The sequence below is a fragment of the Cryptomeria japonica genome, chromosome 3 (assembly GCF_030272615.1).
Source record: "Cryptomeria japonica chromosome 3, Sugi_1.0, whole genome shotgun sequence".
NCBI classification, from domain to species: domain Eukaryota; kingdom Viridiplantae; phylum Streptophyta; class Pinopsida; order Cupressales; family Cupressaceae; genus Cryptomeria; species Cryptomeria japonica.
In genome coordinates, this window is record NC_081407.1 from 410,539,395 (window position 1) to 410,554,069 (window position 14,675).

Below are 14,675 nucleotides of genomic sequence, written 5' to 3' on the forward strand. Positions count from 1 at the left end.
AGTAAGAGAAACTTTCCCTTTATCAATTTGAGTCATCAATTGCTCAGTTCTTTTCTTCTTGTAATCCTTCTCAACACTAACATAAGTTGCATCCTCAAAAGATTTCATATGTTCTCTGGCATCAAAAATAAGTTGTCCAAGCTTGTCAATAGGAGTAACAAAATTATCAATATCAGTCTCTAGTAGGAGACTTGACAAAATCTCAACAACATTCCTTATTGTTTTTGTCTCCTTCTGTTGTTCTTTCATCCTCTTCTTCTTGGCCCAGGATTGCATGGCAGTTGCAATCTCCATCAACTTAGTTGAGCTCAAATTATCCATGTCTAGTGGACCTTTGATGCTTATAGCATCGTCATCATCATCATCTATAATTTTCTTTTTAGAATCAAGTGACAAAGGTGTCACTTTAGGTTCGGTCTTCTTCTCTACATCTTCATTTTTCTTTTCCTCTCCCTTTTCTTTTTCTTCTATCACTTCCTCTTTCTTTTCATTTTCTTGTACTGGTGGGGGATGTGTATCAACAGTTTGAGTAACTACCGATGGCTCCTCATCCTTCTTTTCTTCTTGTCCCTGTTCTTGTTCATGTTGCTCATACATTTCAACATCAATATCCTATACATTTACATTGTCAAGAGCACTAGCATCATCATTATCACTGGTATCATCATCATCAGGGATAATCTCAGGTTTAGTTTGTGTGTTCACTGGTTGATTATCCAACATAATTTCATCGGGCTTAAAATCAATCATTTTAACACCTTTCAGAAGATCTTCAGCCTCAAACCTCTCTGGTTCATCTTCCTTAACTTCTTCCTCTTCATCCGAAATCATACCCGGTACCTTTTTCAAAATTTGTTCAGTCTCCTCATGGATTGATTGGGTCTCGCCAATTAACATTCTTGTCAACCTTTTCTTCAACCTAAAATATGACTTTGCCTTAGCAATAATTTCATCTAGCTCTTCCTCGGTAGCTTCAGGTTGCAAGTTTTTCAGAAAATATTCAATGTATTCTCTATCTTGTTTCATGGCTGCCTACCATCCAGTGTCAATTATATTATGCAATGAATTTGGAATTTCCCCTTGCAATTCAATTAGGGCCTTGTTGTATTTATTCATCATGTAAACAATTGCATCTTCTATTTCCCTTTGTTCATCTTTACTAAACTTATCAAAGAGATTCTTCACACCAGTCAATATACCATATGCTTTAATGTTTATTATTAAATTTTCAAGAGGTGTATGCTTGATTACCTATCTCTTTGGAGATTTCACAGTTGGAGTACCAACACCCTTTGACCTTTTGCCACTAGCCCTTAGGGCTTTCTTCTCTCCTTTGGGCTCAGTCTCTTCTTCATCAATATCTACTGGTTTATGTGCTTGTTGTTTTTTCCTTTTACCAGCCTTAATTGGTGCAGTAGGAGGTTCAACAATCTTACCTTTTCTCTGAAACTGAATCTTCAAAGGTTTCTCCTTCTTAGTTTCTACTGGTTTCTCCTTAATTTCTACTGGTTTCTCCTTCTTAACAGCTGATGGTTTTTCTTTCTATGTAGCCTTCTCCTTTCTAACTCTTGTCTTTACATCGATGGGAGTACCGGTTGGTGCACTTGATGTTCTGACCTGTTGACCAGCATGCTTTTCTCTTACTTCAACAATGGCTTCCTTTGTGAATCCAACTTTCTGTACAAATGATTCAACTTCTTTTCTTACTTTCTTTGCAATTACCAGTCTTTGAAGTTCAGAGTGCACTGGAAGGGATTTCTCCTTGTAAGTGCCAAACCATTCTATAGTTGTATCTATCGGTTCGGCAAGAAAATGATCAACATATGCAATCAGAAGATCTTTGTCCACTTCATATCACATGGGCATAACCTATGTAGTCTGGGGCACAACTGCCTCCATCATGCAAGTATCTATATCAACCATAAAGCAAATTGTGCTTTCATACCGGTTGATAAATTTTACTAGTATCCTTTCCCTTGCATGCATTTTCTTATGAAAATCTTTAAAATATCCACATGCATTTTTTCCAAAATCATTACCAAGCATCCTAGTTTTGTAATTCATCTACATCAATGCAGGAGTGCCATCTATCCATTGGATATCACCAATACTGGGGAAACATTTATGAAAATAAAAGAATAGACCTAGAATTAATTAACCAAATTTAAACCTTAACCTCTTATCCTTCTTGATGGCTTCCAGGTTCAGCACAAGCTAACTCCTCAATGCCTCTGACAAGTCATAGTCAACATCTTCTTTGATCATCTGGTGGGAAGTGTGGATAGCAGCAACAGGGATGTTGTTCATCCTGCTAGAGTAATAGATCTGGTAATCGATCACCATAGAAGTATACTTTATTGTCGGATCATTGATATTATTCACCATCATTTCTCTTCCATACCATTTAGATCATGTTAACTTTTCTACATCATTCTTAGGAATGGATCTCAAAATTGGAACCTCACCGATGACACAAAATCCAATGACTGCGTAAATAGCTTCCTTAAAAATTTTATGTGGTTGGTCGAGCCACATAAAATGGTCATGAATCCTGCTAAGCACATATCTCACAAGTTCATCATCAAAATCATTAATGAAATTCAGGGCATGGCGAAACCCTTTCTCGATAACCCTTTTGAATTGATCCTTCAAAATATCGTTCTTATCACACAATGCTTTATATTAATAAAAAATAGCAGCAACACCAAGGTCCTCTAGTTTGCAATGATAGAAAGATCTAATATCTTCAACATGTAAGACATCATAAGGAACTCCAGATAGGGCTCTGACGAGATTAGTTTCCTTGGACTTAAACGGGTGCCTCTTAAATTCAGGACGGGGTCTATCAGTAACATCAACTAAATGCGAGGTGTCCATCTTCAATGATTTATAAAGATAAGTAGATAATAAGATATCTGGATAAATACCTTTTACTGCTTCTGCACTAGGGTTCCAAACACCAACAAAGCTTTCTCACCGGTTCTTGATCACAAGACACACCAAATCAATTCAAATCTCTGTCAAACAAGTTAGATGTTGCAAACACAAGCTCTGCTCTGCTTGCTCTCTGTGTGCTCACAAGTATGCAATGTGACAAATAACATTAAAAAAGTTCCTTTTATTTGCCCATTATCTATTGCATTAAATGCCATTACTAGTAAAACCCTAAAATGTCTTATAACACATTACCGGTTCACAAACACATCAAACCTACTGGTTTGATCAAAATCACTTCTTAATATCATAATACATCAAAGTATGCAAATTAAACATACCTCATGGTCCTTCAGGGGGTTCTGAAATGGATCTAACATTAAGTTCTTCCTAAGCTTTTTAATAGCTTAGTTTGTTGGTGAAGGGTTCTCCACACTAGGTGAATAAATAGGATCTTCAGATGGTTTGACTTCAGTTTTCTCATCATCCTTCTTTTTCTATATTCTGTTCATTTCAACTTTGGTCTCCTCCACATAAACTTTCATCTTCCCTTTTCAGTCAGCAGATTGATTCACTGGTTGGTTCACCTTTGCTTTGCATAACTTTGCAATATGTCCTGGTTTATGACAATGATAACAAGACATACCAGATGATCTCCAAGGTCTAGCATAGCCTCTACCAGTACTTCTTCTGCAGTTCATAGCTACATGACCATAGTTATGACAGATTGTGCAAACCATATTCATTCTCTTTTCCATCTCATAGTGACTAGACCGATTAGCATAGGGTCTTTTCCAGTTAGGACTTCTTCGGTCATTGAAGGTTCTTTGCCAACCATCACCAGACCTCTGACTAGTGAGGAGTAGGATTATTTGCTCCATAACTGCACTCAACAACTCTATGTCCATACATGTTGCAAGTGAACACAATAACCATTAAAGGTTCTAGGCTTATATCGTTGATAAGCATTGGGTCTATAGCCATTACCAACATCATATCTGCTTCTACAAACATTAGCAGTATGTCCTGGTTTATGAAAATTGAAATAAACAGGCTTATGGGATTTCTTACCGGTGGGTTTATGAATCTTAGGAGCAGGTTTACCTTCATGCATGTTGTCCTTAGTACCAGAAGACTCACCTTTCTCAAATGTATTGTAACCCAATCCAGTTGTATCACCGTTCATCCTTTGAGATTGGATTTGTTCATCAAGAATGGTAGAACTTTTGTTAAACTTTGCAAGCTTCTCATTAGCATCAACAAAGTTCTTTTGTAAGGTCTTCATTTCTTTTCATGAGAGTCTCTCTAAGAGACATTTCCATATCCAGTTCTACCTTTATCTCTTCTTTTTCTTCTTTTTCCTCATGCCAGTGTGCATATAGAGTGTCATTATTTTCCTGATTTATTTTGAAGATCTCATGTTCTTTCTCTTTGATTTTGTCTTCTGCTTCCCTCCTTGCTTCAAGTTCTTGACTCATCTGGATAGTTAGGGCTTCTATCTCTCTCCTCAAGTTAGTCTTCTCATCATTTAGTTTCTCCACCTCATCAACCAATGCACCTATGTTTGCTTCATCAGAAGAACTGCTTTCAGAAACCTCAAATAGTTGTTCGGTTAGCTCTCTTCTCTTAGAAAGTGAAGTTTTGTACTTGCCTCTCAATGTTTCTAGGGCTTCCTTAGTTTCTACAATTTTATGAGACATCTCTCTATAACTCATATCCCCCATGTCTGCCTTAGGAGTCTTTCTCAAGCGGTTAAGCCTCAAAGAAGGTTTTCTCTGATACAAATTGATAAACTTATAAGACACTGAGAGGCGGGGGGGGGGGTGTGAATCAATGTAAGCAAAAACAATATGAATACGATCATCACCTTAAACAACTTAAAACTTAATAAACATAAGAGGAATATCACCACATAAGATAATGCCTAATGAAACAAAATCCACATAACCCAAGAGATTTCTATATGGAAACCTAAAAGGGAAAAACCACGGTGGGAGTTAATACCCACAAGATTCACTATCTGCAGAATAAAAATCTTGACCGATTAAGGTCTTACAAACATGCACTGTTAAGAGAAGACCCAATTAGGAGTCACCCAGTTAATGGATTTAAATGATTAGCCCTATTAGGATCAACCTTGCAAGAAGATTTAACACTCTGATATAGAGTTACCCGGTTAAGGGATTTACAATATAAGGTCTTTTAGGACCTACCTAGTTAGGGGATTTTACTGATGTAACTATTAGGATAACAACAATTTAAATGATCTTCATATAACACCTTTGTGTCTGATAGATCTACTTCAGATCCTCAAAATATCAATAACAAATCAATATAGAGCTTCACTAATCACCACACAATCATAATCTCAATATTTGCCTTCGATCTTATATCTATCTCATAACTCATCACACTTTTTTATAGACATCAACTAAGTCGGCTACAACCTTGGAATAATTTCCTAGGTTCAATGAATCTAGACAAAAAAATATTGAATGCCGAACTTATGTGGGCCACCAACATAACAAATCAAAACCTGTGTCGTTTTACCAATTTAAGTGACTTTCTCACTACTGGTTAAGTGTTCATCAAAATACTTGCTTTGTACATCAAATCTTGCTTGTCTGGTTGAATCTTCCAATGTGGTCATGAAAATAGCTCCAAATACATGTCTCCATCACTCCTGTAAAACTGCATCATTCAACTCTTCATCAATCACCTGTACCAGTTGCATGAATGCAACTCTGTCTTTGTTTACCGGTTAAGAACCTATTTGTCAGTTCACTGGTAAACTATCATTTGTACCAGTTATACCTTACTGATTGGCTTCCAAGAATTAGATGACCACAAAAATATGGTTGCCATCAATGCCAACACAAGACTTAGTCATCAAACATGAATCTCAATCTCTTCATCACATTCGCCAATCAATCATTTACTAGTTGCATATCACAACAGTCCTTATCGGTTCAGTCAAATGCCAATAGTAGGATGTCTTCATAGAATCTTGATCATGGATGCCATCTTGAATGCATGACCTCTCCTTCAAAATCTTGAAGATGCTTGATTGCTTTCTCACTTGAATTTAATTAAATTCAAACTTGAATCATGTAGAGATCTAAAAGAAATATCTAAGATGGATGTTCAAATGAGGGGGGGAGACTTTCTTTTATACCTCTCCTCACCAAATGTGATTGAAATTTTGAGATAGGCTGATGCAGGAGAAAAATTCTTGCCCACATTTTGTGACCATTTTTGGGACCAAAATTGGGCCCATTTGGTTGGGATAATGGTGCCTAAGACACCCTTGTATAGCTAATTAGGGTTGCACAAGGATCCTCAAACCAAAATGCAAGATGGAAGTTTGGGAGTAGAAAATGGTGTGAGAAGAATCAAACAAGTTCAAGGCATGATAGGCCTGAATGCTAAAGTGAGAATGAAAAAATATAGTGATACAATTTACAATGCTACATTTAGCCCCCACTTTAGTAGGAGTATGAGCCTATGTTCATACTATTAGTAAATTACAGAATAGCATTGAAAAAATTTCAACAAGATATTAAAGAGGCAAGATGCACCAAGCCCCTAGGGGCTTAGGATCTTATCAATCTAATTTATCAAGATAAAAGGAGCAACATATGAAGAGAATGGAGGCCATTACTATGCTGACCTAGTAAGGATTATGCTTACTAGGAGTCATGTTGAGAGAGAGAAAATTTTGAATCAAAAAATCGGTGCAAAAGATTGCAAAGTGAAAGGCCTAGTTTGCAAATTAATATGAATATCGAATTGGCATGTTGTTGTGTGTGATCAAATTGTACAAACCAAACTTCATGGTGTATGCATAAAATGTAACAAAGAGCTAAGTGTATTGCCCCACATTAAAGCGATTGTATATTCCTTGTTGGGATCAATTACTTTAAGGTAGCATACGTGCATCCAAAAGACAATCATGTTGCCACAATGATATTCCTCCAAGCAAGGACAAATCAAGGGCAATGAATCACATGATAAAAAGAGAGCACATAAGGGATCCACTAACTAGGCTCGATATATACTTTTGAAAAAAATCATTTATATCAACTATAATTGCATTGAATTGACCTCATCCCCCAAAGATAGTGGAACTATGAGGTCAATGGAATAAGAGCACATAAGATGACCAACAAAAGGTCTTTCTGGATCAACATGGAAGAGATCAAAAAAGAGATTCCTCAATGATTTGCATTATCCCAAGTAGACAACACAAAGGCTTATTTACAACAATAGCACATGTAATATATAAAAAGAATTGAGATACAAATAGAGGAATGTCACAACATTTTTGACCTCTTTATTACCTTGCACTAATGAAGCAAGAAGGGTCATCCAAAGAGAACCTAACATTACACAAAGAAAATATCAAGTAGCACATCACAAGGGAAGGACATTACATGCAAGAAAACAACATGAAAGAGAATCCATTGCACAAGTGATGCTAGTCTAGCAAATAATTCACCTCTCAATCTTGATTAACATTATTTAGGGATGGTTTACAAGATGCAAGAGGAGTCACAACAAGCCCATTAGATGGAGCTACAACAAGTTCCAAACAAGTACCATGTTCTAATGAAGAGTCTTTGTTTATCAGTAGGAACTAGGATTAATGCTTTTGAAAATCTTGAAGATAGATCATGATTAAACTCAACAATATCATACATATCATCAGAATCAATAGTATTAACATTGTTATTATAAACATTATTAGCATTAGCATCATCATCATCATCTAAATTATCAAAATAGTATATTTACTGTGTATTGAAAATGAATCATCATTTTGTTTAGATAATTTGGAATTTTGGTGTGATTGATTAAGATGAATTTCCTCCCTTGGGATAGGCGATGGTTGGAAAAATATGATCAAGTAAATATTTTGTGTCTTTGGGAGGAAATGGTCTGGGAAGCAAGCTCACAAGCCTTATCACAACGTCTTTGTCAGTGTTCTCTCTCACTAATATTTCTCTTGGTTCAACTTAAGAGTTGAAAAAGTTGGGAATCAATCAACATGGGCTTATTTTCTTCCTTTATGGGGGAATGGAAGAAACCTCAATAGGTTGAGAGATGCAAGATGTTGGCCACTTTCCTCTACAAGATGTAGGAGGTGGGACCACAATATATATGGGAGGAATAGAAAGAGTAGGAAGAAGTCCAGGTCCAGGATGAGGAGAAGGAATATCCATTGGTGAAGGTGTAGACATCTAAAATTAATTAAATTAAATATTTAATTAATTTAGCCTTTCTACATAGTTAATTTATTTAATTATGTTACCCTTGTTCTTCTCGAAATTAATTAGATTAAATTTAATTAATTTTGTCACTATAGCCCAATAATTAATTTGTCAATAAATTAATTATTTTTATTATTCTTCTAATGTCTCTTCAAATCATTAACTCTTTTAGATTCTTCTTACTTAATTAATTCTAATTAATTAGCTCAACCATGTGATTCCTACAAATCATTTCTTCTAATCTTCACTCAGCCTAATTAATTCTTCTAGAAGCTTGATTGACAACATTCCTTAATTTTATATTCCTCCACTCATTCTCTCCCCACTTGTCACATCCTCCTAACTTATCCACTTGCCCTCTAATCTCTCATTAGCTCACCTAATCACCTCTCTTAATCATTTGCATAATCCCAATCACTATGATTAGGATCGAGTAGACCATTTGCCATAAATGGTTTGTCCTCTCCATCTTCCAAAACCTTAAATGCACCTACTTTGGTCATGTCAAAGGATTTCAAATCCTTTACACATTCTCATCCCCTCTCTTCCCAAGCAATTTTTAATTCATTTTCTCTTTTCTTTTCCCTATGCAATCTTCTATTTGGAAATTTTTAATTCCCGTGTCCCTTCCCAAGGAATTTTTAACTCATTTAGTTCCTCCAATGTGCCTAGAGATCTCTTCCCTATTCACCTTGAGGAGTGTGGAGACAAGAAATGCCTTTATATAAAATATCTTGGTCTCCACACCATGTCCTCTCTATCCTCCCCATCACTTTCATTCAATTTCCACCCTCCATTTCTAATTGATCTTGGCTCTTTGTTTTAGCCTCGTCCCTTCTATAAATTGGAGTCTCCTCCCTCATTTCCATATCTCATTTTCATGCAATCTTATGCTACTACTTTGAGCCTAGAAATCCCTCATAATATCCATACTATAGCCAAACTCATCCATACTTAGCCAATTTCATACATCCTCCATCCATCATGTCATCCTCTAACCTTGTTATTGTGTAGTGAAGAGAATTCCACGTCCATATCAAGGACCAATTCAATCAAGTGAAGGAGGGGTGCATCATTGGCTTTATCAAAGGTTTAATCTGAGGGGCACGATAATACATGTGAAGGTATAATGGTTTTCTTTAAGTTTACTTGAATTTTTTGTGTCTATTTGAGCTAAAACTAGTCACAATCCCTCACACTTGTTTTCCCTTGGTTCATTCTAGTACACATGGTGGGACCGTGTCCCTAGAATCTAATCATTTTTGGATTGTGTGAAATTTTTTCTTTGCAGGTTAACGAAACGAAGTCTCTAACTATCCTTCAATGTCTTTGTGCCCCTGTTTCAACTTCTTCTTGTGAAGGAATCAATGTCTGTGTGCAGAGGAATCAACGTGTGTGTTTAAAATTAAATTTTACCGTTATGTTTTTCTTACAGGTTCTAGTCAACATTTGTGCTTTGTCAAATGGCGTCTTCGCTTTATTCGGTTTTATAATCTATTTTTGTTTATTCTATTTCTAAATTATTGAAAAACACAAAAAAATCATAACATATTAAATTAAAAATCACAAAAAACATTTAAGTTGCTAATTAATATTTTTAGTATTATTCGGGTTTTTGCTCGTAGATTATATTTTTTAGACTAATTAGGGAATTTTTTGGGGGGGAATTAGCACTTCGGTGTTTGCGTAGACGTTCAACTTTTGTGTTGTGGTTCGACATCTCCACTGAGCCTATTTTCCCACCTTTGTTCAAATTTTGAATTTTTAAATTTTCTATGCTAGCTATTTTTTTTTTGCAAACTGTGTTTCGATGTTTGCGCAGACAATTAGCATCTACGCACCACATCAACATCTCCACAAGTGAAGATTTTTCCTCCAGTTTTTGAATTTGAAATTTAAATATCTTTGCCACTTTTTGTTTATTTGTTTAGACTCGGGCCTTATTTCAACACTTGCAGAGACATTCAACGTTTGTGCCTACGCTTTAGAGTCTGCATTGGAGTAGTTAGGATTTTTAGTTATTCATCAATTTTTTTAGTTTTTGCAAGAATCTCCATGAGCCCAAGACCCCTTTTACCAAACTACTAACTCTTTTTTGCAGCACACTAGCCAAAGAGAAATTATTTTTCCACCAGTAGTAGTTTGTTTTTCATTACATTCTAGATTAGATAACTTATTTTTGTGGGATTAAAAATGATGAGGGAAAAAAACTAAAAAATAGAAAAACACAACAAATTGCAATAAAACACAAAAGATTGTTATTATTATCTGAAATCAAACTATCTGCAATACATGCAATTACAATCTATAGGAATAAATCCTCACAGGTTGCAACACTTTAATGCTTAAAGAGTTTCATAAAACCCTTACAAAACAATTTCCAACCCAAAAACTACCTCCCAAAAACTTAACTCCAAAAAATCACATCGAGTCCTAAATAGCCTTTTCTAACTTGGAGCCAAAATTACAATTTAGAAATTACCATTTGGCAGACAAATGCCAAAACATGAAATTAGAAGTATGAAAATACAACTAGATTCGAAAATTGAAACTTTCCAAAAAATTGTCCAACTTCCGCCAGCCATAAGTTTTGATTCGGGAATCAAATTGATGATATGTTTGAAGAGTCAAAAATATCTTTGAGCGAAGAATATGCTAAGAATCAGCTCTATCAATTCCTGCCATTTTTGGGCCCGTTTGAAACCGTTTAATGCCTCAAATATGACTTGGAAGATTTTTATTTTTATTTTTTGAGAAACTGAAACTTTAATAACTTTCAAACCGTTAATGATTTTAACCTAATTCTTTTGACAATTTGCTTATTTTTCCTTCCTTAATCTTCTTGCAAATTTTGGGCTCCATCCACCTTCAAATAAAAAACTGCTATTTTGGGCAGTCGGCTAGAAAAAGCAACTTGTCAGTTTTGAAAGTTGGAATTACTGATTCGTCCAAATGGGTATCCAAAACTACAAAAACATTAAAGAAAACTAAAACAAAAAGAAATAGTTTTGGGTGATGCAGGATTTCCCTTACACCACCGGATGCTCCTGCATCAAACACCCGAGGTAGATTGAGAAGTGACCCCATCACGTCTCAGTTAGTTGAGGTAAACCCAAATGGTCAACCTCTATCTTGGACAACCACGAAGAATATTCAAGAGGTCTTCCCTTCTATTTCACCAAATAATGCTTACACAACCTATTTCTGGTAGTCTTGCCCATAGGGCTATCCAAAATTGCCTCAATCTCCTCCACTAAAGTAGTTGTTAGAATTATACATTGTCATGTAACTTGTTCCTCCTCTGTGCCACCTTCATGACATTTTGTTAAACTTGCAGTATTGAACTCAAGGAGAATATTGATCCCATCCAATAACTCTACCTCATATGCACTCCCTAAATTATGCTTCTTCAAAATCTTGCAGGTGCCAAACTTCTTCACCTTTAACTTATTGTAGATCCCCACTAGGAACCTTTCCTTCTTCAAATGAACCATCACCTCATCTCCAATTTGAAACTCCTTATACCTCCTTTTCTAATCTGCATTCACATTATACTACAAATTTATCTTGTTGAGGTGCTTCTTCACCTCCCATGGTCTGTCTGGTATAGGTAATGGATGATGCAACCTGGTATTCTGACTTACTTCTTTAGCCATCTGGCATACACTGCAACTCTGCACAAATTTCTTCACATCCTATGATAATTGAGGCCAATAATAATGCTCACTAATGATGGCAATGGTCTTCTCTCAACCAAAATGTTTTGTCATCCCTCCACTGTGCTTATCCTTGATGAAGTTCCCTCTCATGGAACTTCTGGGAATACACAATTGACTTCCCTTAAACAAAATGTCATCCTGGATTATGAAATCCAGCCATCTCATTTTGTCCAATGTAATAGGATCCTTACAAGCTTTTCAAGCCTCTGCAAAATCATGATCCTTAGGATACAATCTCTTGAGTTCATTAAACCCAACCACCTCAAGCTGCATCTTTGTCAACAAAGTTTGCCTCCTACTAAAAGCATCTGCAACTTCATTAGACCTTCCACTTGGTAAACCTTTAGGCACATTTTTAGACACAATGTCCTGAAACTCATTCAACAAGTCACCTAAAACTTTTACAGACACCTCTTTACACATACATTCATGTTTTGGGGCTTCCAGAAATTCTTTTCCACCAACAAAACACATTCTAGCACTACTACATACCTTTTCTTCCACCTCTTTCAGGGGCTTCAACTTATGGCAAACTCCATCCTTTGTTAGGGTGTAGGTATTAGCATGACCATTATGTACAACACTCCTATCAAACTGCCATGGCATCCCTAACAACATATGACATACATCTATGGTCATGATGTCGCATAGTACTTCATCATGGTAACTGCCAAACTTGAATTTCACCAAACATCGTTCATTGACCAAAAACTTGTGGTCATTCTGCAACCAGGATATCAGATACAATTGGACCATCTCTTCAGATACCAAATTATTAGTGCTCCCACTACCAATAATCACATCACAATATTTGTCCTCACATTTGCATCTGGTGCAAAATAAACTCTTCCTCTGATCTGGTTCCTTCTCATTCATTAGGGTTCTCTTGATAACTAGGGTTTCTCCCCTTTCAGCATCATCAGAATTCTCTGACTAGGCTTCTTCATCTGCATGGAAAACTTGTGCATGGCCTTCATTTCTTCTGCTTGTCCTTCCTTCACATTGTGGACATTCAAAGGCTCTATGCCCTTCTTCCCCACACTGGAAACAGGTTCCTCTGAAACCACCTCTCCCAGATGCTTGTCCAGGCCTTCCTCTTCCTCTTCCTCTTTGTTCATCATTGCTTTGATCATCGGACCGATAGAAATTATCTCCCTTCTAATTTTGACTAGTACCCACATCTTCATTTCTCTCCAGATCCTCATTTCAATCTGTGTGTGGGAAAAGCGGGGCTATGAAACTCAAAATGTGAAAAATGATTGTTCAAAGGGACTTGTACACACACCCACATGACTTCTTGCTGCAAGTTATGGAGTCATGAGGAATGACTCAACTTCCCAAGGTAGGTTGACTCAACTTCCCAAGGTAGGTTCCATGGTTCTCTATCTCACAAGGTCCCTCAAGTCAATGCCTTTGCTCTCAGATCACTGAGCAAAGTGACTTAGGGATGACGAATGCAAGAACGAGGGATGCTTTAGATTGGTTTTAACATGAATGCATCCTATTTATGCATGATTCTATAAATGAGTTTAAGTAGATTATAAGATGACAAGGTTAGTAGCAATACTATCCTAACATGATATACTAGTTAATGATTTAAGCTAATGATAATAGAAATACTCTAAAATGCTTATTAGATTAATTCTTATTATAAAGAGAGGCTAGATGTATTGATTAAATTGAGCATAAATGAGATACTAAAAGATGGGATGGATAAAATGGAGGAAAGAGAGCTCTATTTATAGGGAAAATAGGGCAATGGATGGTCAAGATTGGAGGAGTTAATCAAGGGTCAGGATTGAAAGTTATCAATCCATGTTTACAATTGTCAACATAAGACTGCTTGAGAGGAGAGGTAAGAAGCATTAAATGCTTGAGAAGACCTCATGGTTACCTTAGAAGTTAAGTGTTAAGGTTAGGTTAGGGTTATCCAATGGATAAAGCTTTTACCCAAGGGGTAAACTCTTGTGCAAAGGTTAAAGGGATGGCCATGGTCAAAGCAATGAATGCTTGATGAGACCCCTAGGTTAGATGAGGGTTAAGTTATGCAAAAAGTCTCTAACCATGCCACTAAGGGTTAGTTAACCATTAATGGTTTGAAGACTTTGGGGACAAATTTGTAAGAGTCCTTCCAAATTTGGGGGTATTCAACAAGTTAGCTTGTTGAAGGCATAAAGGCTTTAATGCCTTTTGAAGACTTTACTCCAAATTTGAGAAGTGACCTCCTCAAATTTAGGGAAAAGGGATAATGGATGGGTTTAGGCTAATTGATTAGGATTAGATGGATTCTAGAAGAAATTAGGAAGAGAGTTAGGATGCAAGTGGGAAATGTAGGAAAATGAAAGTGGATGAGGAATAATAGGATTAATTAAAATAAATTGCTTTATTTCAATTTGGTTGCAAGTTGGGAATTTAAATAAATTAGATTTATTTAATTGGGATGAACTATTTAATTAAATGTAAATTTAATTAAAAAGTAGAGAGAAGGGATTTAATTAAATAAAATGATTTATTCAATTAAATGACATAAAGGACTTAAGTGAATTTAAATAAATAAATAGAATAATTTATTTAATTAAATAGAAGAATGTGGGTGATTTAATTAAATTGGATTTAACTAAATAGAGGAATGAGAATAAAATTAACATTAAATATTCATTTAGGAATATGGTCATTTTTATACGTCTACATTTTGCCCCTTTGAAGTGACGTGTGTGCACATGTTGATTCAAAGAAAATGATGTGTCGTCAT

At 35.9% G+C, this 14,675-nt stretch overlaps 1 protein-coding gene across 1 annotated transcript; it reads right to left on the reverse strand.

Moving 5' to 3' along the window:
- Positions 1-612: 612 nt before the first annotated feature.
- Positions 613-12,529, reverse strand: LOC131874222 (uncharacterized). Its single transcript, XM_059217496.1, has 5 exons — positions 12,416-12,529; positions 12,185-12,292; positions 1,618-1,677; positions 1,273-1,515; positions 613-1,032 (listed from the first exon to the last, which is right to left on the reverse strand). The coding sequence occupies exons 1-5, from the start codon at positions 12,527-12,529 to the stop codon at positions 613-615; spliced, it is 945 nt and encodes a 314-aa protein (XP_059073479.1).
- Positions 12,530-14,675: the final 2,146 nt, after the last annotated feature.

Excerpts from the sequence above, each read along its gene's own strand:
- LOC131874222 (XM_059217496.1), bottom strand. The coding sequence starts at position 12,529 with ATGCCATGGCAGTTTGATAGGAGTGTTGTACATAATGGTCATGCTAAT. Across the intron at positions 1,516-1,617 it reads AAAAGCATGCTGGTCAACAG|GAGAAACCAGTAGAAATTAA; the intron begins GTCAGAACATCA and ends GCTGTTAAGAAG. Across the intron at positions 1,033-1,272 it reads AGGGTGTTGGTACTCCAACT|GCAGCCATGAAACAAGATAG; the intron begins GTGAAATCTCCA and ends ACTGGATGGTAG.